The 26,138-nt window shown below is 43.0% G+C and overlaps 1 protein-coding gene across 2 annotated transcripts in view; it reads left to right on the top strand.

Annotated features, from left to right (window-relative positions):
- The window catches only part of LOC135825691 (uncharacterized), a 77,150-nt gene that overhangs the window by 26,375 nt on the left and 24,637 nt on the right, over positions 1 to 26,138 (top strand). Inside the window, exons 5-13 of one of the 2 annotated variants that reach the window (XM_065338308.1) lie at positions 3,971 to 4,378; positions 10,681 to 11,139; positions 12,900 to 13,172; positions 14,847 to 15,131; positions 18,858 to 19,061; positions 20,049 to 20,062; positions 20,882 to 20,971; positions 21,837 to 21,977; positions 24,966 to 25,100. In XM_065338308.1, coding sequence (XP_065194380.1) covers positions 3,971 to 4,378; positions 10,681 to 11,139; positions 12,900 to 13,172; positions 14,847 to 15,131; positions 18,858 to 19,061; positions 20,049 to 20,062; positions 20,882 to 20,971; positions 21,837 to 21,977; positions 24,966 to 25,100 — 2,009 coding nt within the window. Of the gene's footprint in view, positions 1 to 3,970; positions 4,379 to 10,680; positions 11,140 to 12,899; positions 13,173 to 14,846; positions 15,132 to 18,857; positions 19,062 to 20,042; positions 20,063 to 20,881; positions 20,972 to 21,836; positions 21,978 to 24,965; positions 25,101 to 26,138 lie in introns of both variants that reach the window. The other variant, XM_065338309.1, reaches the window with a different exon arrangement.

The raw sequence follows: 26,138 nt of genomic DNA, 5'->3' as shown, positions 1-26,138 counted from the left end.
ATTTTGGCCCGGTCCTGCGGGTCGAGCAGCCATGCAGTTCATCGGCGCAGTCCTGTGGAACCAGCTCCCTCCTGATCTCCGTTCTGAGCCCAGCCACCTTCAGTTCTGTGCCCTGCTAAAATCGCATCATGGCTCCGTTTAAATGCTTTTCGGCTAGTGTGTTTCTGTGGTATAGCGGACTGAAGAATAGTAAACGTGTTTTGCAATATATGTATGAAGCTATTTTGTATATAGTATGAGGTTGATTGCTTATTTATTTCTACCCTTCCTCTCTCCATACTTCTGTCCCCCCCCCCCTACTCTCTCTCATTCCTTCTGTCGTCCACATGTATCAAAGGAGGCGAAATCGCCTGTTTGTGGTGCGGCGTTAAATAAACTTCTACAACACAACAACAACAAAGTATAACTCGTTTGTGTCCACCAGATCAACACGTCATTTCTTCTCATTACCCCTTGCCAATACCTCCCTGTTTCTGAAATCTTCTCTGCGTACACTCTCTGGTCTTCTCTGCCAACTAGCCTTAGAGCGTGCATAGACATTAAGGAGTTCAAGCTTCAGCTTCTTCGTCCTAAATAATCTCACCATTTTCGTCATGCCTCCCCTTGCAGTACTCTCTTTGTTTCTCTCCTTATTATTCAGTTCGGCGTGGTTGGCTACGACCCGACTTCTCATATATTGACAGTCTTCTGACGAGCCAGGAGATGTTGAGTTAATAATAATAATAATAATAATAATAATATTAACTGGTTTGAGGGAAAGAGACAAACGGGAAAAGTCTGAAGAAAAAATTGTTATAATAATAATAATAATAATAATAATAATAATAATAATAATAATAATAATAATAATTTGGAAAGGATTGGGAGAACTTCAAATTCGAAGGATCAGTCGGGGAAGTGAACTGCCTGAAAAGAGAAAAAAACGCCAGACCCACCAGGACTCGAACCTGGGACCCTGCTTGTCCTGAGCAATGCTCTAACCACTGAGCTAAGGGACCAGGCTGAACCTAGAAGGCGCTGACAAGTTTTTCACTCCAAAGGCAGCTCACAACACGTGCCACACATACTGATGGCACTTGGGTCTTTTTCCCTCCCCCAGAGCATTGCTCATGAAAACCAGGGTCCCAGGTTCGAGTCCTGGTGGGTCTGGCGTTTTTTCTCTTTTCAGGCAGTTCACTTCCCCGACTGATCCTTCGAATTTGAAGTTCTCCCAATCCTTTCCAAATTGAATCACTTTCTTTCACCTCTGGTAGTTTCCAGAAACTGACCGTGGTTGGTCCCCTGGGGGAGGGAAAAAGACCCAAGTGCCATCAGTATGTGTGGCACGTGTTGTGAGTTGCCTTTGGAGTGAAAAACTTGTCAGCACCTTCTAGGTTCAGCCTGGTCCCATAGCTCAGTGGTTAGAGCATTGCTCATGACAAGCAGGGTCCCAGGTTGGAGTCCTGGTGGGTCTGGCGTTTTTTTTTCTCTTTTCAGGCAGTTCACCTCCCCGACTGATCCTTCGAATTTGAAGTTCTCCCAATCCTTTCCAAATTTAATCACTTTCTTTCACCTCTGGTAGTTTCCAGAAACTGACCGTGGTTGGTCCCCTGGGGGAGGGATAAAGACCCAAGTGCCATCAGTATGTGTGGCACGTGTTGTCAGCTGCCTTTGGAGTGAAAAAATTGTCAGCGCCTTCTAGGTTCAGCCTGGTCCCATAGCTCAGTGGTTAGAGCATTGCTCAGGACAAGCAACTAATAAAAGATATCCTGAGTGTGTACCTAAGAGAATAATAATAAAAGATAACTAGTGTTAATTGCACCACGCCTACCACTCGGCTACCTGTTACAGATACGAAGGCAGTGAAGAACATGGAAGAAATAAAAATGTGATATGGAAGAAATGATGAACAAAAAATCTTACTTCGAACCAATTTTCGCACAACTCTCCTCAGGAAGCCACGTTGTACTAATGAAAAACAATCCAGAAAGATACTAATAAAGAGAAATGGAGTGAGAAGAAACAACACCTATGAAAATGATTATCCTAGCACTAAGGTAAACGTATTCATAAGCCTAATCTGTGTGTCCACAAGGACAGCATTATTCGCTTGAAACTGTTTTAATAGCAGTTTGTTCTGTTTGTTTGACCCTGGTTTGCTATGGTGTCATATCTTGTGTCACAGTATACTAGTAGTCCTAACAAGTTCGTTGAGAGAGCATGTCTGAGGATACCAAAGTATGTGTGCAAGTGGATCACTCCGATTTCGCTCAAAATTTGCAGGTAGGTTCTCTTTGGGATGTGGATCGATTGTGGAAAGCCCTTGAAAAAGTTTCTGAAGGGAACCTTGAAATTTGGATACCCCTCAGAAATGGCCGAAAATCACATTATTTATGGGTCTAGAAACGAGTCACGCCGCAGCTTATACGAACAAGCTATGACTAAAACTGCATCAAGCCAACATTGCCTCACCTTAGAAAAGTTCCTGGAGCAGTACCGCTTAGCCACGCCAGGATCTCAGACGAGGTCAATCACCCCCTGATGCCACAAATGATCGTCTTGAAAATAGCCAATTTACAAGCGCTTGCGAAACAGCCAGCTACGTCCTTAATTGGCCAGAACTATACACCGGCAGATAGTAGAACACATCTTCTAGCGCTGAGGACATGTCCCCCATTCCTTTTGGCTTTTCTTGGAATAAACCCTTTTGAATTTTTCCACTAGTCCATGCTGAAATCAGGCCAAAGTCATACCTGCGCAGGAAAGCTCACCCCTCCGCGACGTCTCCTCAGCAATTTCTACTCCAACACAACTCCCAAGGCCGCAGAACAAAGTGTATTTTTGACTCTGACAAGGAAAAGCAGCGGTGATCACTTGCCGTGAGATCTCAGCATGTCGTCACGCACGCCAGCCAGTCTTCATGGCTTGCAGTGTATTCAGGAGTTCCTCAGGAAAGTATTTTAGGCCTTACCCTTTTTAACGTCTACCTGAGGGACCTTCCCCAGATTTTTTCACCCCAAACGCACCTTCTCCAGAAGATCATGACCGAAGTCCACTCGCGGACAGGTAACATGGCTCTTATGTGTCACCTTCCTTCCGGGTACTGCGGGACAGTCCTACATCCGTTTCTAGGGTGCCATTCTCTGGAATAAGCTGCCGGCTGAAGTTAGATGTATATCACCAAACGATGAATTCAAGAGCACCATCTGACTCTGTTTTGAGTCGCTTGTCCCTACCTCTTTGTGTTTTAGCCTCTAGAAGCGCTAGTTCTTCAGTTACCTGATTTTCTGCATGATTGCCTTCTTTGTAAGTTCTCAATTCTTCTCTGCACCATTGCCTTATGCTATATTTATGAGCACCATTGCCTTCAGGAACGCTGTATTTTTGTTCTCGCATCCTTTCTGGATATTTGCCTTCAGATACGCTTTATCTGTAATCGTAACTTAAAGTCTCATGCCCATAGATAAACATCAGAAAATTAATACTGAGTGAACAGCCAGTATCCGATTATGCCAATCATAATGGTCTTAGTTGTATCCGGGATCAAATTTTCACATAAAATGAAAATACCAAGATAAGCACGAGCTGAAAGTTTCAGCTGTGAAGGACGTTCGCGGATGTCCATGCATGTCGATGACGATACTGGCAAGACCATTGGACAATAAGGTCAAAAAATGATTCAAGGACGCAAAGCAACGATCCACACAACTTGCAAGGCTCAAAATATGCTAATATCAAGAAAAGGGGAGGCTATGCAAACAAGAATCATGCAAAACCGAACGTCTCAGGAAAACAGCACTGTACTTCGACTAAGACACTTTAGATGGACAATAAGCAGTGGTAACAAACAGCAGTTTTACACGTCAATCGTTTCGCCGTATAGATAAGTCACCTTCCACTCCTTATATTACTTCTATAACTAAAAATATAAATCAATTGTCATTACATCCAAGGTAATTTCAAATGTTGGGCATTGATTCACTCTGTGCAGCAAAATGGAATGCGTGTGCTCAAACCAGCACCAGCACTTGGCAAGTCGATTGGACTTTTCGATATGACCGCAAAACCTGGAAGGATGCCAACATATCCTGTCGGTCTTTTGGCGGATCACTGGCTACTGTCCAGACAATGGCTCAGCTGACATGTGCTAACCGGACTGCAGAAGGAACATCCGCTACGTGGGTAGGCCTGACTGGTACATGGAGCGCCGGAAACTGGAGTGCTTGGAAATGGGAAGCTGCATTGTCGCCCGTCACGGCACAACTTCCATGGGCATCAAAATTTCCAAAGAATCAGGATGATTGCATATACGGATACTATCAGCCAGAAATTTTCAGATTACGGACGTGGGACAACAACCATACACTTCGGTACCTCTGTCAACGATATGTGCCAAAAGGTAGGTGTATGGCCTTTCATAATGCCACAATGTGTTGTCACATTGTTTTTAAGCCTACTTTCTCTGTTATCAAAAACTTCGTGATGGATTACGATGGATATGAAAACGATTAGAATAAGCCAAGAACTGTTTGGGTCGACTGTAAACCACTCGACGAAGGTTTTCAGCCTATGTCCAGCATCCTTACAAGAGAAACTGTTGGCGGAATGACCACAGAGTTCATTTTGCGTGACTTTCGCTCGACTCATTTTTGACCGTACGCTGCTGTGGGCATCTGCTGCACTCGAGTCGTGATCTCTCTGGAGTCGTTGTCAGCTCTTTCAGCCTTACCTCGATTTCTTTGATTGCCCTCCACTCACGTTTGTTCATGCCGCCGTCGGGCAAGTTGGCGTTCAAGCTGCATGATCCGCCTTGGTGGCGATTACTCGTTTCCACCAGGGAGTTTTAACCCTCATTCCATGTTGACTATTTTTCCTACGGTCCCAGTATATTAGGGTCCTTTTGGACCCCAGGAACGTTTTGGGTGGTATTCTTGCAAACTCTTCATTTTATTTTATTTTTTTGCTGTGTAACCTTCCCATGGACCGATGCTTTGACCAAACTGCAGTTGTTAACAGCTCTTAAGTTTGTCGGGATAACTTTCAAGTTTTCAAAAAAAACACCCGAAACATTCCTGGGGTCCAAAAGGATCTCCATCTACTGGGAACGTAGGAAAAAAGTCAACATGGTATGATGTATTATGGCTGTAGACGAATATTTTCTTGTAGGGCCTCATACTTCAGTTGTCGGTGACCGTGGACATAAAATACCAAGCTATCGCAATTGTTGCACTTCTCTGTGTTCTACGTCACTGGGGACCCCGCCCGCATTTTCCGTAATAAAAGTGAAATCCATCAAGAACCTCTAACCCAGACTAACTATTTATCTCGGCTATTATGTTGTTGAAGAATACATGAAGTGTGAGGGAGAATTGATACGGCAAAGTTAAAGTATTTCAAAAATCATACCCCTGGGGTCCGTTTGGACCCCACAACCCGGAAGGAGGGGTTAACAATAATGTATTCCCTGGTTTCATCTTCACAGTCCACAACTCCGCGAAACGAGGAGTAAAGACACAGCCAAATTTATTCCGTTTTCCCAGAACGATACTCCGGTCCGCACTGAACAGCAGCGGCTAACAAGTCCTCTCGACTTTCCTTCGTCACGAAACTCACGTCGGCCTGCACACATCTTTTAAAGAGAGCATGTCTGAGAAAACCAGAGCATTTGGGCAAGTTGGTCTCCCAGATTTCGGTCAAATTTTGCAGGTAGGTTTGATTTGGGGTGTAGATCAACATTCCTAAGCCCACGCAAATACTTTTCGAGGGAACCATGAAATTGACATACCGTCAATATTGGCCCAATATTGGCAAGATTTATGGGTATAAAAAACGAGCCACGGCACAGTATACAAAAACAAGCTACGAACAAAACTCCATCAAGCCAACCTTATCTCACCTTAGAAGAGTTCTTGGGCCAGCACCACTTACCCACGCCAGCATCACAGAAGACGAGGGCCATCATCCTCTGACGCCACAGATTATCATCTTGAAAATAGCCAAATTACAAGCGCTGATAAAACAGCGAGATACGTCCTCAATTAGCGAACAGTATACACCGGCAGATAATAGAACACCTCTTCTAGTACTGAGGACATGTCCCCCTCATACTTTCTCCGGTTTTTTCAAAAACAATATTGAATTTTTCCACTCGACCATGCCCATATACGTCAAAACTCATACCGGCGGAGGAAAGCTCGCCCCTCCGCGACGTCTAGTCAGCAATTTCAACTTCAACACCACTCCCAACGCTGCAGAACAAAGTGTACTGTTGGCTCTTACAAGGAAAAGCAACTGTTATCATTGTTCTCTCCAAATGGCAAGCTTCTCCTTGCGCCACCAACATTTGTCTGTGCACAAGTTGCAAAAGTGACTGAAATTTTGTGTGAAGTTTTTAGATTTTACTGCAAGAGGAATGATGACATCACGTGCCTCGTGACGCAAAAATGCCACGTCTCATAGATCACGGTTCAGCAGTTGTTCCCAGTCACCTAGAACAAGCGCACCTGTACTTACATCGATCAGCCCTCGATCTAGGTGGGATTAAGTGCATCTTGACGCAGCTCAAGAGCACACATATGTCGTGTTGTAGGCCTTCTAGCTCCAGCCGGGACTTTCCCTCAACATGCAGCACAGAGACTAGGGTGAGTACTTTCAAATCACATTGTTCATGACTGAAGAAATTTGTCATGTGGGTGCGCCACATGCCCCATGCAGCCAGTGTAGGCTGGTCAACTCCAAAGGACCCTGATGATATGCTCGACGGTCATTCCTTGCTGTTGCAGATCTACTTCGAATCATCAGTATGTAAACTAGCCGTAGTTCCTGTTAAACAATGTTCGAGATGAGCGAGGCTATTGTGAAAAAATACATCCCTGTTCTTACTGCGAGAGGAAATATCTCGAAATATTCCTGCCAATGCAATACTGCTAGCGCTATAACGATAGTTTCTGCATGTTCTGAGCGGAGCATGCAGGGAATATAATGCATTTTACCTCCTCTATCATGGTCCGCTCCGAATATTGCCAAAGTAACGATCGTGATCGTGTGCATTTTGTTGTGAACCAGAAAGCCTTATTCTACGTCACTGGGCACGAGATTTCATGATTCCTCTTCCAGTAAAATCCAAAAACTATACCCACAAAATTCAGTCACTTTTGCGTACACATTCATGAAGAACTCTGTACGATGCACATCTACCAGGTATCTATATATTTCCATAAGTCTTCAAAACTGTATCCAGACTCATCGTTAACCTGAGCCTTCCTTAGAGACAAGTGGGTATAAAAGAGTTACTCCATTATGAGTGATGTACCAGTCACGCCCAGGATGTTTCTTTGTGATAATTGAATACGCCATTGTCTCATAACATGACGCCTCAGTGTTTGTGGTGCGAAAGCAGTTTTTGTTGTTGTTGATCTTTTTATCTTTAAACTGATGCTGTAGCCATCATCTATCCGAGTGATACTTCCCTAGATAAGCAAGCGAGAACCAGACTCCCGCGATTATACCCCACTGTAGAATAGTTGCACTGTCTCAGAGAGTCAGAGGGTAACAATCTCTAAGAGCTAGTGGATAAAAACAAATCCCTCTCTTGAGTTGTGCCCAACTAAGGTCCTGTGAATGTTTGGTTTTCTTTTGCTAACCAAGCGCCTGTGCAAGTTTGGTACTGTTTTTGCTAATGGACTTGTCCATGCCATTGCACTGGTGGTTCCAGGATCAAAGTTATTGTTGCCGTTCCTGCTGAGTCAGGAGCGTGTACAGCAAACTTTATGCTCCGTTTTATGCTTGATGACGCAAATGGACGAGCAAAAAACATATCTTCCTCTCTAGAATTATTTAATTTCTTGAATAGTACGATTACAGTGCGTTGCTTTTTATAATGATCCTTTCGAACATAGACATGCATGGGAGAAAGTATGATCCAAGTTTCAGTCTCTGACCTCTACTTTCACGCCGAATTTGATGGCTTTTATTTACCACCATGGAGCGGAGTTCTCACAAAAATGTTATTATTATTATTATGCTCTATTCGCATTAGCATCAGTGAGCTTATAAAGCTCACATATAGCCTTCGTTTAAGCCGCAAGAAGGAGCAAGTGAGCGCGAGGAAGCGCAATGCACACAGAGCATCAAAACAAAACAAAACAAAAACATAAACAAAGAGACGAAACAAGCTACTCTTGTTTCTACGACTGCTACTCACAATACTGCGGGTCCTCAAACCCACCTGCTCATTAGCGAAAGACATAGGCCATAGGGTTCAAGAACAGAACCACCATGGCTGAGAGGCGTCACTCTCTCATCCAAGCAACTTTGTGCACGGTAAAATAATGACACGGCCCCACTGCGCCAACTCTCCTACAGATACAGTGTACGTGTCATATCCAAATCCAACACAACAAAAATATTAGTCTTGAAATTATCTGATCGTTGAAATTTCAGATCCTGAGGTCTAAATCACTTACCGTCAACAATCAATTCCTATTTTCTGTTTCACGGTCGGTCCTACACTCCCTGTGCCACTTTAGCCTTAAAAAAATCTCTGCTGCGATAGCCAAGCAACATTGGGTGTGTATTTGCTGATGTTGTCAGTGATCAACAAAGAGCACCTGAACTGTGTCTTCCACAGGGCCCAGTGGGACCTAAGGGTTTTACATCCTTCAGTTCGGTGTCAATAGGTTGTGTGCGTAAACTGTTGGGTTCCTTGGACACCAGCAAAGCGACAGGCAGTGATGGAATACCCGCATTTCTTCTGACGTCCTGCGCTGATTTGCTAGCTCCCTCCTTAACATTGATATTTAATGCATCTCTTGCTGTTGGTTCTGAGCCAGACGGCATGAAGTTGGCACATGTCACGCCGGTATTCAAGGCTGGAAATCCTCAAGATCCGGGAAATTATCGCCCTGTGTCTCTCCTGCCAATTGTGTCGAAGCTGTTAGAACGAATTGTCCATAGACAACTATCCTCATTTCTGGACAAGGAGAATTTGTACCCTCCCTGTCAGTTTGGCTTTAGACGTCAACATTCAACGGAAGACGCTCTAGTTTTCGTCCCGGACACGTTTGTTCGCGCTCGCGATGCCGGACAAATTACTGGTGCTGTGCTCGTGGATATGTCCAAAGCATTTGACAAGGTCAGGCACCAAGTGCTCATTAATGATTTGTTTGAGCTTGGCATATCTGGTTCAGCATTAGTTTGGTTTGCCGACTATTTGTCCAATCGTCGCCAAATAGTGCACATTGCTGAGAACTATAGCCCTCCTTTCCCCTGCATGTGTGGCGTTCCCCAGGGCTCTGTTCTTGGTCCGCTGCTTTTTGTACTCTATGTTCGTTCGATCCAGTCCATTGTCTCCGAGTTTTGTGTGAAAGTTATTCAATTTGCTGACGATATTCTATTGTATGTTTCCGGTACGCAGAAGAATGCGCTTAGCAACTCCCTGTCTGCAGCTGTCTCAGCCATTAGTACCTGGCTGTCAAACCGCAATTTAATTCTAAATGCCCGGAAGACACAAGTGCTCTTCCTGTCTACGCCACATATTACTGACCACAAATTTGCAGTCTACTGTCATGGAGTGCAGCTCACGCAAGTGACATGTGCAAAGTACCTTGGAATACATTTGGACCAGGATCTTTCTTGGAGGACTCAAGTTGATTCTATGGTCACCAAACTTGCCAGTAAAATTGGTATTCTGTTCCGAAATTGACACAATATTCCGCTGACTTGCCGAGAAACCTTTGTAAAGTGCCTAGTGTTGCCAGATTTTCTATATGCATCAAATTGTTTTTCTGCTGGCCTTTCCTTAACCCAGTTAGGTAGGCTTGAACGAATGCTAAATCAAGCTTTGCGTTCAGTGTACGATACTGTTTTTGTAGCCCATCAAGCCCTTTATTTGCGAGACTTGGTCTAGATCGTTTGGCATCCATGTATTGCAAGAAATTACTGTATCTGACGTGGCGCTGTTTGGAAGGCCGCTGTAGTGTCACATTACGTCAAATGTTCAAGCGTTTAAATAATGGTCTTGCAACGCGCAGCCTTGTACCACGCACTCTTAAGTTGCCCATGCTCAGGACTGCCTTTGCCCGTCATGGCGCTTCCTTCCAATGTGCTAAGCTGTGGAATGATTTGCACCCTCTAGCTCGCTGTGTGGATAACTCCGCCCGTTTTAAGAAACTGTTACCCCAATGCCTTGCTTTTTCACGCTAGTAATTATGACTTTCAGCTATGCAAAATGCGAACATGATCACCTATCCAATACCGGTAGTTATTATATTAATTATTCATATCTTTTTGCTTCTTTCCCTCGAGTGGGTCTATTGTTATTAGGCAATTGTCTGTTATAGTCACCACTATAAATAAAAAATTCAACCAATCAATCAATCAATTTCAAACACACAGCCCAAAAGTTTAGCCGAGAAAAATATTCGCGCAATAATAGTCGATTCACACCAGCGAAACTTGCAAGCAAACAAACGTGAGTTGAAAATTAAAATATTTGATAGTGACCGCCCAAATTATAATTTGAGACTTCAGTTGAGAGTTGAACAACCCCATTCCTCAAGTTTTTCTGCCTGTTGCTTTTGGACTTCCTGGAATTTTGTGTATTGAGCAATCTATTCCAGGTGGCTCAAATGTTTCTATACATGTATAATGTCAAACGTTTCATCATGGGATTGTCGGAATGCTATCTATGTTTTTGTGAAGATAACTGGTACGTGTGCTCCATGAGCAAATATCTTGGACCCATGGAGATACTTTACATTTCAACACCTAAGACATTTGATGAGGCCACCACCGAGTGCGCAGGTAGAGGCAGCATTCTGGCCAATCTCCAGAGCACAAACCATACAGAGTGCGCAAGGTCAGTGCTTGGACCACGAAATGGTCAATGCAACAGTTCCTCAAGCGATAACTGCAGGAATGCCTCTTCCGGCTGCGAATCCAATACTTGCAATGTGTGGGTTGCTCTACAAAGACCATCTAAAAATTGGACATGGTTGTTGCCTGTTCCATCCACACCGAGTACAATTCCCTGGAAAAATTCCATAACAGGAGTAAGTGGACAGCGAAAATGTGGTTACTTTTCACCTGAAGAAGACGGTTTCGGAATCGAATCTTGCACAATGAAGCTAAGTTTCTACTGTCAAAGATATACACCAAATGGTAAGGTATACTAGCTTGAACTTCACTAACGTGTAGTTGTCGGTGTAGCGTTAGTAATACTGGTTTAAGAAATAAGTGCCGAATTTCAACACTCCGCTCTTTCACGGACCTACAATACTATAGTATCGTATGCATTCACTGTGTAAAGAAGAAAGCAATTCAAAAATTATACTATGGGCAATTGGCAATAAATGAAGTTTCGAAAGGGTAATCCACTTTAGCCAATCCAATATGTAACTCGGCCCGTGACGTTTACAGCGACCACTACAACCATATCACCTCTATAGTGCTCACGATGTATTTATCCATCATACCCGGTATGAAGATGAAAGGAGATTGGCGCCACCAAAATGACTTAAACACAGGTCAGATAAGTAAACATTATATAACCAGAATCAGCGTAAGCGACATGTTACGTATGTGAAGTGGTGATGCACAAAGAAATCAAAGTATTGTAATGTTCTCTTTAGTTACGTTTGACAAGAAAACTCTCGTTGGTTCCTAACCCAAATTCACCTCAATCTTCAAACTTCATGTATCTTGATTCTAATTTCTAATTCCACTTTGTGGATTTCCCAAATTTCCGAAACTGAGATCTTCGCACGTTTAGTGCAGCCACAGATACTTCAGGCATGGATATCTGGATTCTGATTTGTTGGAATAATTGAGCAGCGGTGCGAAATGATGGTACAGCCGATTCTATAGTTACTGTATGCTCAAGGATCGTGGAGTGGGTGTCCAGCAGAGATTTATGGCGATAGTTACCAGGATCCTGCCTGCTTGACTTGTTCTTAATGTGAGCAGAACCACTGCATAATTACTCTCAACAGGATAAACCTCGGTGGATGGAGAATGGCTGATGATAAGAGAGAGGGGTTTTGGGATAGAAGGTGTTCTAGACTTCTAGGCATGATGTTTGTTATAGGTTTGCTGCACCAAAAAACTCACCGAACTATCGGCGACGAAAAAAATGTGTTCCTGCACGTTACCACACGCTCGTGTGTTCGTTCATCATCTTTCTCTTCAACCCGGTTGTCTGCTGTTTCCAAACTCCAATGCTCTTGGATTTCATGAATTGGATTTAGGAAATAAAACTCCACACATTTCGTCATCCCCTCCAAACTTCTCTTGAACACAGTCGGCAGTCCTCTAACTTCTAGGATATTCCGCAATCAAGCAGTAATAAGAGGATGCAAAAAGTGTTTTACCCATGAGTTTAACGCACTAAGCGATCATCAAAAAACAGTACCTATGGATACTCCGTAACTCTGGATACTGGTTTATATCCTCGAAACCCAAAATTGTGAAATTAATGACAACAGTAGTGAAACAGAAATTTTCATCGCAGCATGAATTTGAAAAGCTTGAACAATAACAGTGGTGGAAGAGACTACAGTCTATACTTCCAGCTGAAACGCTTTGCTTGGTACATTGACCGGTCCAAACAGGGAATTTTCTAGACCCGCCCTAACCGGTTTTCGGCAGGTTTTCGACCGGTTGAAGGTATTTGCGACCGGTTGAAAAGTTACAAATCAGTTCCAACCGCCCGTGCTTTTCTGTGGGTGAATGGAGCTGCTTATATCTTTGCTACACTTCAGCACCAAGAACTCTGTTCAATTGCTGTCGAGTGCCATATTTGGGTTGTATTTTGAAAAAAATTCCGGGGGGGACCCCTGGACTCTTCACTGAACCGTAACCGGTTGGAAATTCGTCCTAGAATATACCCTGCAAAGGTACACATTATGTTCTTTCCCATGTAGCGCCTTCCAATATAACTCTCAACTCCACGGCAACTGAGATCTCGGCAAGGATATTGCAGCCACACATACTTCGGGAGTGGATAACTGGATTCTGCTTTGCGTACGGGATAAACAGCACAAATTTTACGACTTCAGTCTGCGACACAAATGTATCCACGGTTTTCGGAAACCTAAGTTCCAACACGTTGTACCGAGTCCGAGCATTTTACAACACTACGATCGGAATACCCAGCAGCGTCTCTCCAGAAGTCTACATTGGAACATTGCCAAAAGGTAAGAGGTACATTACAAAAATCAGAAACGTATTACTATAAAAGGTCAATTATGTTACTAGAGGGAGATAGAAGAGGACTGCATTAATCATCCAATCCCAGCGACTGGAATTTTTGTATCATCACGGCAATGAACGTAAGCATACCAATTCCTTTGGGCTGATGTTCGCAAAAGATGCTCCATTGAACAATTAAATCATTGGGTTATTTTCTTTATAAATACGGTTTGGCTGACTAATGTAATTATTGACTCGGATGGAATAATTATAGCGTTACATGAAGTGTCTGGGTGCCTTTTCCTCCCTACAAGTGTAAGATTACGTGGAGATAGAAATGTAATTCACGCAATAAATAGAGTAAGCTGCGCACTCGGTACAAACACCATTAACAAAACTTGTTTTCAGTTGTAGAAGCTTGTTTCTTGGACGTTTTCGTGGCCATCTCTTCAGGAGGATTACTGCCAAATCAAATTTAACTCAAAACTCAATATATATGTAGGACTCAGTATAGAGTCCATGCACTATATGATGTCCAGCACCCTATATAGAGTCCATTGGTCCAAAATCCACTATACAGAGTCCAAAAGTCCACTCAGTTTTGATCAGCTTCATCCTGCCGCGCAATCCCCTATAAGGAGTACACTTTTTCTACAAGTCCCCTATTCACGGTCCAGGGGTCAAGTTTATCCAGTCACGCCGTCCTGTGTGTTGTGCCCGAAAGAGAACAAACACCTTTCCAGGGGTGAAATATATTCTGTGATCATAATTATAACAGAATTTGTGGTTAAATACACATTTCTTACTTTGTTCCTCGAAAATTCGTTTTGCCTGGGACGCTTCACAAAATAACGTTAGGAATCGCTCAATCAATTTTGTGCATAGTGAACCATGTGACCAATTCAGTTTGGTTGATAGCGATATATCTTAAGGAAGAAATGAAAATACACTTCGAGTATGTTATCCTTTGTTATATTTTGTTCTACACGAAAATATTGCATTGAAATTTGCACACCTAATGAGCCGTCACGAACAATACGGTGAAACGTACCTCGTGTGAAACTACTTTCTATCGTAGTAAACGCGTCCAGACTTGTTTCATGCATGACGACTACCCTTCGATATTGGCGTTAGGTTTTCTGCAACACGTTTTCGCAAAGCTCACCCTTTCTTTGTTTCTGATGATGCTGGCACACCTAATTTGGGTGGTGTGTTGCTTTACTACTTCGAATTGTAGTTAGACCGCATTGCCATATTTACTGGTCTCGTCATCGTCCTGTAAAAGGCAGCATTTGTCATCACCATGGGACTTAGCTTGTGGACATTTTCGGTGCGCTCACCTTCCCCTCATTTGTCCGACCATAACCTTGAGCCTCCAAACCTGGAAAGCTGTTGGTTTTGCGCACTGGAGATATGTCAGAGCTAGGCCTCAGGTCGTTGAATGTCACATTAACATGTCAGTTTTGTTCCCCTTTATCTCACTTTACTCTTGTAGAAAGTTGCTTCATACCTCGTTTCTATGTGATTTCGTCTATTTTCATTATATTTCTGGCTCAGAACTAGTATCACGACCGACAAGTTCACAGCCTTTGTAATGCTGACGGCAAATACAATGCTGTACTTAGTTTAACTCGGCTACATATTACAAATCTACTTGATATTGATGTGTTTTATATCAGCGCCAAATTCGTCACTCAACCTCTCCCTCTCAAGCACAACTGTGACCGCGTATCTAGGCCGAGTAGCAGAGGGCAACCTTCCCATACTCCAGTACTGTGTGTATGGAAGCCCTGCTGATGGTTCGTCTGGGAATATGACATTGAAACGAACATGCAACTCGTCGGGAACTGTCACCTTGATTGGCTTGGCACCAGACATGAGCTATGATGTCACCACCTATGTTAGCAATGCCTATGGAGACAGTAATCACTCCACCTCCACTCGTATAACCACATTGCGAACAGGTAAGCATGCAAACTTTTTTATGACTTGTATGTAGATTTGGAAGTAGTTCGAAAGCAGTTATTATTCGAGGCTTGGCAAAAACACTTTCACATCAATTATGCTCCTCTTCTTCCATTTTCAGTTTATAGAGATTCGCCAAGGGCATTACCAATTAACCCTTCCTCCACTGAACTCAATGTACGAGGAAAATATTTCCCTCAAATGTTAAGGTGGTGTGTGTTGTGTCCCCGGCCATGTGCATGGACAACAGGGTGGATGAGTTACACACTTCAAAGCAGGGTTTTATTCAGTATACTTATTTTAACGCTTTTTACCACTTCAGCGTACTGCCACCTGTCCACTAACGACCCGCGAAATTGGGTCATTTTTACTGAAAACACACGACCTCCAAAACGTCCGTAACTCTGGCATTCATTCTCCGATTGGCTAGACCTTGACCTTCCTGGAAAACTGCTGCAACAGGACGGGCGATTAACTAAAGCACAAGTCTCCACAAGGTCGTAGACCAGCTATAGAGCTAAGCGAATATGTTCCAAAGTCGAGAGGATGTTGCGAAAGACAAAGAAACTGAGCTTTCACCCGCCAGTCTACTGACTCTCCTTGATCGTATCGAGTTCCACTTGCTTTTGCACACTCCCGCGAGTTCACTGCAGTTGCCATGGCACAAAGTGGCAAAAATGCAGAAAGGATGCAGAAAGAATGAAAATCGAGCGCCCACACATGGCGCAAAAATACTTCTTCTCGCCGTTTGAAGCTCTGTAGCCGTCGAGCGCAATACCTCAATGGTCCTGTATCATATCGCTTCGACAATTGTTGCTATCGAAAGCTGAGAGGTTTCTCCTCGACATCCATACTTCGATTGTGAAAACGGAGTACGACTTGGCTGAGTTACGATTGTTTGAACGTGCGGGGCTCCTTAAAATTTTCATCAGTACACGATGTACACTCAGTACGTAAATATACCTTCTTAGCGATGACAGGGTTAAAAAGATATTCGGAAAGGGTAGATACATGAACATGTAGCTTCCATCGGTAAACTTGACATTGAGTCTTGTCTTGGGGTTAGATCGACAATGAAACCGTCCTTGCTCCACAAAGTACTTGCTGATGCCTTATAGGCCATTCACACGACGTGCAAACATTTGCACGCGTGTGACCAAGATAACACTGGCAAACTGTGATCCAGTTCACACGGTGCTGGGCAAACTTTGCAACCGTCAATGTATCCATAGTGACCTCCTAAAAATGCCGGGAAATGTTCAATTTTGAATTTTCCCTTGTTCAAGCACTGCATTTGCAGTACGCACTTTCAACAACCGACACTTTTCCTGGCGTGCAAAGATAATCGCGAGCAAAAGGGCCTCGGCCAAGATAAAAAATCAGTTGCTCGCGTGTGTCCAAGTTTATCGTATCCGAGTAATTATCCTTGGAAACAGTACGATAAAAGTAAGTTTGCCCGTCGTGTGAATGGCCTATTAGAGAGAACACATCATACAAAGGCAAAGTACTCCTTCAATATAAAAAACCCGAATAACTCTTTTCGTCTAAATAGCTCATATTCTTTTCCCTAAATAATAATTATTATGTTATCACCCTCTTACTATTAGGGAGGTTTAGTTCCCTCGTAACGGAACGCGTACGTGAGTGATACACGCAAAGTGGATGAAGGGCACCCACGTTGAAATTTTGTGTTTAGTCACACGGAACAAACAAAAGCATGAAGCGAAAGGCCAAAACCTGGTAAAGGATGAAGCTACCCGGGCCTAAGAAGCTTATATAATATTTTGATTTCGTGCTTCGGAAACTTCTTCAGCTGAACACTCTCACAGCTTGCACAATGCGCTCCATTCTGATTTTCACCCACGTTCTGGCGGAACGTGGGTGCGCCTACATACACGGTATGTCGTGAATCAGAAAACGTCTGTACGTGGGTCACTGAGTATCACGTGGTACACACACGTAAAGTTCCCACGGATTACGTGAGACTTTATATATTTATTTATTTCACTCAACTCGTGGTCTATGACCAATTGGCACACAAAGTGCGAGAGAAGGGTGATAGCAATCCACGGCGAGAAAAGAAAAGAAAGGAATAAAGAAAAAGAGAAGAAAGAAGGATAGACAAGAATCCAGCAAGAAGATCCTATCATACTATCGTACTATATTATGCGATTAGAGTGCATTGTTAAAGCTGGAAATTCATTTTGATGTCTTAACATGCTGGGGAAGTTGCAACCAAAAGCTGTAGGACAAAAACAGAGGAGAGTTTGTAAATTAGCACGGGGCACTAAACCTCCCTATTGACTCCCACAGAAACTTGTGATCTCTAAGCGGTCAAATATCAGCATAATTATATTGACCGCTTAGATACATCACTTATTATTGACCGCTTAGCCCGAGGACTTACGATTTTTTCCTCAACTTAAAAAAATCTGAAGCCAAATGCTGGGACTTGAACCCAAACTGTCAGATTCTCAGTCAAAGAACTTGGGGAACATACTACAAGTGACAACTGAAAACTTCTGTTAACAGAGAAGTAATGTCCAGTGTAAACGGCATATGTACATTATTATATGTATCTAATATTGACTGAGTACGAGGTCATTATAGGAAATAAAAGCCGAGTAAAAGACCGAGGCGAAGGCGAGGTCTTTTACGAGGTTTTATTTCCTATACTGACCAAGTACGAAGTCAATATTATATTTATCACGACAAACAGTCCGTATTTCAAATTCCAGAACGATAACCTCATGAATCCCGGTTTTATGATTGCACAACCGCGCAACCGTTGCACCACGGCCTACTCATGCAGTGACAATGCTGCACTAGGCACCGCTCAACTGCGCAACCCCTAAGCAGTCAAATATAAGCAGTCAATATAGCCCTAAGGAGTGAAATATGCAGGAATATTAGACAGCTTAGGTATGGCAAAAATCTATGTGAGTCAATACTAAGGGAGTGATAGTTATATTTATTACATCTCAAGACTCGATGGAAACACCGGCCAATGTTAAGAGAGTGGGTGATTGCCAACCACGGCGATAAATAAAAGTAAGGGCATAATATGTATGATTAATATAGTAATCTTTTCTTCCCATAAACGAAGCAAAAAAACAGTTTAGGTATGTTATGTGGTGATAAATCTATTCTTATTATTTCAAAATTTTGAAGGACGCTTCACCCAGCTTCATTAAACTTGAATGGTTTGCAGGCAACCTGCCTACACTCAAGAGAGCACTGCATTTCACACAAATCCATTGGTATCGTTACAAAGTTTCGGTCTTTATGACCATCATCAGGAATGAAGTGGACATGGTAAGAACAGCAGTATAAAAGAAGGAGGCAAGCAAGCAAAGCCCGGTACATAGTGACAGCGCGCGTAGAGAAGTGCAAACCACGTCATGGCGGGAGACCGAAACTTTGAAATGATACCAATGGATTTGTGTGAAATGCAGTGCTCTCTTGAGTGTAGGCAGGTTGCCTGCAAACGATTCAATTATTATTATTATTATTATTCTCAATTCATGGATGATGTGTCAACTAATATTATGAATGAGGGCTACCAGCCATGGAATAAAAGACCAAGAAGGCAAAAATGCACACCCAAAATATGGCAAGTTAAATGAAAATCATTGCCCTCATAGTCGGTCAATATATGAAATATATTGACCTCTTTAATCGTGCAATAATAAATACTTATGCCCAATGTATATTGTCGATCTCAGCTCAAACCACAACCTCCAGCAATATATTCAGCATGGGAACGACAAGTAATTTGGACGAGACTAGTGAACAGATCGACAGCGGGATCAGTGTTGGAGGATTTGTAGGCGGAACCGTGGCCGCAATACTGACCGTAATCGTGGCTGTCGCGTTGGTTGCAAACCGAAAAAGGATCGCTCGTTGGTTCTCTTCGAAGGCCTTTAAAGGTACCCGACCCACTATACTCATTGTATTGATATATTTGTATACAATGCATGGTCGATTTCTTTCTCATTCCACAGTGCTAAATCCGGCAATGGCCAGGTGGCAGGCGTGCTCCAATCCCCCGCCCCTTTACACAGAATATATAGCGAGCTTGTTTTCCCGAAGGATTGCAGCAAATAGTAAAAAAAATTCCAAATTCCAATTTTAGAGGGTCATAGAACGTGAAATATGAGCAGAAGACAAATCCCTTTCGAACTTATGTGCAAAGTGTGACTCTTAAAGATGAATAGATTGCGAACCTTTTCACCTGGTATGTAATTTTCATGATGCTCGCTTGAATGAAGAACAAAATCAAAGATGAAAGTGCAGTTTCAGTCTTTGCAACTCTCTGTGTATTCCTCGGCCTGTTTGTCGTTCTTTGTCTGTCCACCTTTCTCTGTCTGTCTCTTCCTTATCTTTGGAACTATTTCTCTCTCTCTCTTTTTGTCACTCTGTCCCTTTCATTCCCTCCCCTTCCCCTGTCTCTCTCGCTATCTCCGTCCGTCCGTCCGTCCGTCTGTCTCTCTCTCTCTCTCTCTCTCTCTCTGTCTCTCTCTCTCTCTTTCTCTCTCTTTATCTCTGTCTCTCTCTCTGTCTCTCTCTCTGTCTCTCTCTCTGTCTCTCTCTCTCTCCCTCTCTCTCTCTCTCTCCCTCTCTCTCTCTCTATCTTTCTCTGTCTCTCTCTCTCTCTCTATCTCTCTCTCTCTCTTTATCTATCTCTCTCTCTCTCTCTCTCTCTCTCTCTCTCTCTCTGTTTCGTCGATCACAAGGCGACCAATGCGATCATGTCAGCTACATGTGTTGTGGCTTCAAGCGTGTGCTGTTATAATGGGCTTAGTAACACTGGTCATGAAAAGAAATGATTTTTTTAATTAACCTCCGCAAAATAGTAACCTTAACTGTGTTGTGTTTTTTGCCTGTGATATGCTTGATCCAATCTGGAGTTTCAGACGCAAGGCACGAGGTTAGTGTAGTTTGATAAACAAAATTATACGAACGCGTTCACACATACATCTATTTTTGTCTTCTTCATTCACCCGGACACACAGTATCGCCTTTTGAATAATAAATTCCACATGAACACCACAGACTCATGTCAAGCCATGGTGCCGCACCGTCTTCCCCTTGGTTCTGTCTTCTCTTTACGTTAGTTTCTGGACTGTGTGTAACGCCGGTGTAAAAATCATTTCAAACCGTCTAAGTCTGATTGATGTGCATGTTGAACTGGTAAACCTTGGTTACCTGGAATCCCGAGTCGAGGGTCGCCTGCCTAGTGTGCACATTAGCACTCTCGTAAAGGCAAAGAAGCCCAGACCAACAGCATTCTCTTTAATTTATCCGAGATCCATTTTCCGAGAAGACTATTGGACAATTCTCCCTGCATTTTGCTAAGGTATAGCTGACTCTGTAAAGTGTACACTGGCACCAGATTAAGCAGCAATACGACTCTGAGTTTCTCGTTAAAATCAACTTGCCTTATCATTTTTACTTCACATTCGACTCTTAATATCAACACAGCTTTAGATAATTGGAAACTATCCCCATACCTCATGAAGGGTTTTCTGTGTGGTCATATACCCAGCTCGAAAAGAACAAAGAAAGACAATGAAACGCAAACTAGAACAAGTGTGACAACTAATGAGCAGGCGCTGCACCTAGACGCAGCAGTGATGCTGAGCAGTATTAGGCAGACTAGCGAGACCTAATACAGGAACACAGGTACAATGCTGACTCTCACATGAACATACATGTACTCTCGTGGTATCCTTTCCTTTCCACGCAGGAAGCTGATCCAATTGAACTTCACCAGAATGAGGGTTTAGGACGCAATGTTGGCGGACAGCCAGAGAGGCTTCAAAATCTCTATCAAGAGGTACGGCCTAAGTATGACTTAGGATTAAGACCTAAAAGAATGTTTCTGAAAGCAAATGATGCTGTTTTCTCTAGTAGTCAATCCCAACCACATTGCAACTTAGGCAATAATGTAAAAGTGATATGAACAGAGAAGCTGGTAAATTACCTAGACAACATACGAACTAAGCAAACGCACGTCACTAGTAGTAACTACTACTGACGTACGTTTGTTGTCTGGAGATGCCTACACGGGAAAGCTAGTGACACATTGTCTGGACTGTTCGTCAGATATGCTGGCATGAGAACCCGTCATCACAGGTCCGGTGGTCTGCTCAGTCAGCCATTCCCCACTCAGCGGCCAGATCTGCACTCTGGAACCTGCTCGCGGTTGATTTTAGGACCATGGTTCGACAGAAGAAATTAAGCATAGGTTGCTTACCATACTGTTGCTCTGACTAGCCAGCTTCCAGCTCTCCTTGACCACCCTGATACTCCCCTGACTCTTTTGTGAGATCCATTTTTAAATCGTAATAATCTTCATACTCAACAACTTCCAGTCCTCCCTTTTCTGAATGCAGCTTGTCCATTCGCCTCTATATCATTGGACCGGCCAAGCACGTAGAAGCGTAGGAAATACCACTATTGTTACCCATGGTAGTGAAGCAGGCGTGGTGAGATGAGATTCGAGCAATGTGATCAAGCCACTCAAAGTGCTAATGCAGAATTTTAGGTTGTTTCAAATTATTATCCCGTTTTATTGGTCTATTCAAGCCCATTATGCATGGGAAATGGGATTTCAGCTGCTTCACCTGTACAGCGGTTAGGATTCTAGCGTGGGTAGAACTTGGGGAATATGACCTCTTCTTTCGAAATCTTCTGTCCAGGCTGCGTCTCCTTTATCAAATGTACCGGAAAATTCCTACGCTGCAGTTGGTGCTAATAATAGAGACGGGAATGCTGCAGAAGCAGAATCTGACATGACGGGAACAGAATACAGCAACGTCAGTGAGGAACCGGTGACAGTGGTAAGATCTACCATAGATAATTAGGGATGATGCGTTTATTTTGACTTGGATTTTGTATATCTCTTGCCCCCCTTTCATCGGAACCTGTATTCAACTCGGCTTGCTTCACCCTTCATTCGTGCCCTTTTTACCGTTGAAGTCACTGATATCGGGCTCAAAGTGCAAATCTGGCCCTCTGGACCAGTTCGGATTACGATATTGCACTTCAACATGACTGTGTAGATATAGCCGTGCATGTGCATTAGTACCACTTCTAGGGCGTCAATTATGTACTTTGGGTGGGATATACTTAGCCGAGGACAACAATATATTGAAAGGAAGCGATGACAAAATTAACCGTTCTGAGAAGCAAACCACGTGCCATGTGCGCTTTGAACCTGCTTCGAATGTGTTGGGTAGATCAGTATATTTCCTTTCAGCCAACATTGAGGATTTGCAAAGCCGGCTTAATTTCCATACTGATTCCTACAACAACGAGCTGTGTGAAAAGCAAAAATCCGTTATTTTTGTTTTAAGGGACGTACTACCACTATCAATATTCTTTGTGTGAGTGGTGAGGCTTCCTGCAGCTTCATTCATGAGAAGGGTTTTCAGCAGACCCGCTCTTTTCCATTCACTCTAGAGCAAAATCGTACTCGTTCGCCAATTAAATTATTTACAAATTAAATTACACACACATGAGAGGGATGAAAAGTGTTTCTTCTGTAACTCTGAGTTTCACGGTTTTAACCGATCATCAGACAGCAACTTTCTTTCAGTTTTTCAGTTGCTGTCGGATGATCGGTTAAAACCGTGAAACTCAGAGTCACAGAAGAAACGCTCTTCACCCCTCTCAAATGTGTGTACTAGGCTCTGCACCTTGGTGTATTGAGCACTCTCACGAGCAACCACATCTCCCTCCGAGTTTACCAATTAAATTATTCAGATGGAGAGGCAAGGTTTAATTTATACAAAAGAGAAAGACGAAGCTCTTGGAGTGCGCATCCAACTTGTGCTAGAGCTGTTAGCTAGTTAGGTGTAGAACGTCAGTACCGTCGGTCAGTGTCGTGCAATGTTATCGCATGAGGTGATTGTTAAATATAACTGGTGGTGTTAGTGAACAGTGTCAGGGGACAGTATAGCGTACATTGAAGTTCCTTGGTCTTTCTCTTTTGTATAAATTAAATTATTACTTTAGTTTCGGCCAACTCGCCGTCATAAAGTACGCAATGGTGTGCAAGCTTGCAATAATCCGTCACCATGCCCCATTGCATGTCCTCCCGGTCGCTGGTGTCCTCGTCGTCGACATCATCATCTGTTTCAGAAACGATGGAAGTGTGGGTGGCGGGTATTTCCCGGAGGTGTCAAGGACGACCGCACACGTCCCTAGATGCGCTTACAACGACGGCAGTGGGCGCAACGATTATCACTAAGATGCAGCATTGATCTCCGCGTAATTGCCTTTAGGTGGAAAAACCTTGGCAAAACCAGTGTCTTTGGCAGCGGGAGCACCATCAACTGGTGTGTCTCTATCAGCAGGCTCAGTGACACCGCCCACAGCAGGATTAACAGCACCATCACCAGCAGAGTTGACAGCAGGGCTAACCAGCGGTTACTCCAGAGTCAACAGCAGGTGTCAATGGTCCCGTCATCTGCAGAGTAACGGAAAGTGTCAAAGGCAGTGCCAGTACGGATATCAGCAGGGACTACACTGAAAACGTCTGACTGTGAAAGAGTCAATGTTTGATCTGTTTATCTGAATAGACATCTTCTGTAACCAACCACCTCACCGGGAATGCTGATTGTGCTTATGTGTATTTTGATAGCCCTTCCCTATTTTTCACGGACCACGTAACGTGGTCTCGCCCACCAGAAAGTGTTAGAAGTTTATTATATTTACACTTCCCAGGCATCATTGTGTAAACTTAAGAAAAATGTTATAACTTTCAAGTTGTTTACTGCTACTTCTGATCCCGCTAGTTCTCGTAGCGACCAATTGGTGTTTGGCTTTGCACAATGTGTGTTTAACTTCCGCTTGTCTTACTTCTCACCTTCCTTTTTCCCACTTTCCCTTTTTCTTATCTCGCCTTCTCAGTTCTGCAAAAAATCCTCGATAAATTTATCAGCTAGTTGTAATGGTTCCCACCCTTGTGCTGTTACTTGTCTCTTATGTATTTTTGATTCTGGTTGGTTGTTTCGCATTTGAAGAGAATGCCCAAACACTGGTTCATAGATTTCGGAGTACTTGATGATGATGATGTTGGAGAAAAGCTCGAGATTTGCAGTTTTTATTCCAATTTTGAAGCAATTATCCGGTTTTAGAAATTAATTAATAAAATATTTTCTGGTGTCAACTGGGAAGTTCATTTTCATTAATCATATTCTTCGCCCTTTGCCTGTATTTACATCGTTATTCCCAGCCCCGCAATCTACCCGGAGCACGCGTAATCGCGACACACATGATATCTCTTATTTAAAATTGCAGAACAACACTCGGTCAAAAATCCTTTGTGCTTCGTGCTGCTCTGTTTTTTAATGCTCTACCTAATGACTTGAAATCCTCTTTGTTTACCTCTCAGTTCGATCGTGGTTTTAAGCGCTTATTGGATGATCCAGTTTGGTTTGAACGATATCGTACAATTTTGTTTGACAACGTTGGCAACGTTTAGTCTCTCACCAGCTACATGTATATATTGCCCAGGTTCATTCAGCATACGTGTTTCTTCTTTTCTCTTTATGTTCACCACTCATCCCCTTTTTTTTTGCTAAATATTTGAACATTTACACTGATGTATGAACATTTACACTGATGTATATTATACATTGTTTATATATTTATTTTTTTATATATATTTTTTTTGGTCCCATCGGCCTCTTCATATTTGTGCAGCTGCACTGTTGAGCTTCCGATGTAAAACAAAAAATAAATAAAAATAAAAATAAATAAAATAAATGCAAGATTGTTACCTTGGGCATAATGTTATTGCCTCTTCCCAATCTTCTCCACAGGCTCCAGCAGCGGGTGGACAGAGGCATCCCTACGCCCAAGTTAGTCCTCGAAAAAAAGTTGTGAAATCTGCAGAATCGGACTCTGCCGTGCTGGGAGCAGAAGACAGCAACAGCCGCGAAGAATTGGCGAGAGCGGTAAGACAAGTTATCAAGAGGCTATCACAATTCTCGATGCCAGTTGTTTTCCGGCCTTGATCCGAGTGGTAGGATGTAAGGTCCTCCGACACAGCACACACACACACACACACACAGCAAGGTCAAGTCTTTATATATAGTTATGTTCCATTAATCTTACGCGTTTCTGCCTGTAAGGCTTCGTCAGAGACAAGGATGAAATAATATGAATAAAGACTAGTAGTTATATAGGGCTTGATTCTATGTGCCAGATGGGTGCTTGGGCCCTAAATGCGCTATCAAGCAAGTTTAAAGGCGCAATAACTTGAGTTGCAGACAAGTGTAACAAATGACAAAAAAGTTGTACAAGTTGAACTAATGTACTAAACCGTAAGACTGGGGGTCAAATTATGCGGTCATAGTACCAGAATGTTTGTACAGAGTCAAGATCGTGCAGAATCAAAAGAGAGCGGGAAAAAATGGGCGGGAAAGTTTAGGTGGGAACCAGAAATTTCTGGTTCCCACCTAAACGCAGAGCGTTGTGCTCTGCCAGTGTCAGTGATTTGTACAATAGAATGTAAGCTTAGTACTACATGTAGTAGAGGAATCTAAATTGTACAAGATGAATAGAACAATTGCTTAGTTCTCCTGAAAAAGATTTTCCCGTCTTTCATAAAGGATTGTTTAATGAGAGCTTTGTAATCATTAGTAATGAAATGTGGATGGTACTGAGTAGTAAATACAATAGTATCAGATTTAGGCTTGGGAGTTTTGCTTTCTATAGCATGATTCATTACAGTAGGCAAAACAGCAGTGAATGAGCTAGCCAGAAATTGCGGGGGATAACCTCTTTTGCGTAAACGTTTCCAGAACAATGATCTTACATGTTGAATGTCAGCAAGTCTTGAGTTTGTTCTGTTGTAACGCAGCAGCTCAGCCTTGATGAAAGCACGCAGATTAGCTCTTGGGTGATCGGAGATAAATGGTATGTAAAGGTATGCGTTGCGAGGTTTCTGGAATGTACGAAACTCAAACACACAGCGATCATTGTTAGATGTT

Source organism: Sycon ciliatum, chromosome 10 (genome assembly GCF_964019385.1).
Source record: "Sycon ciliatum chromosome 10, ocSycCili1.1, whole genome shotgun sequence".
Taxonomy (NCBI): Eukaryota; Metazoa; Porifera; class Calcarea; order Leucosolenida; family Sycettidae; genus Sycon; species Sycon ciliatum.
Note: the sequence above shows the minus strand (reverse complement) of the source record. Positions and strands in the feature narration are given on the sequence as shown.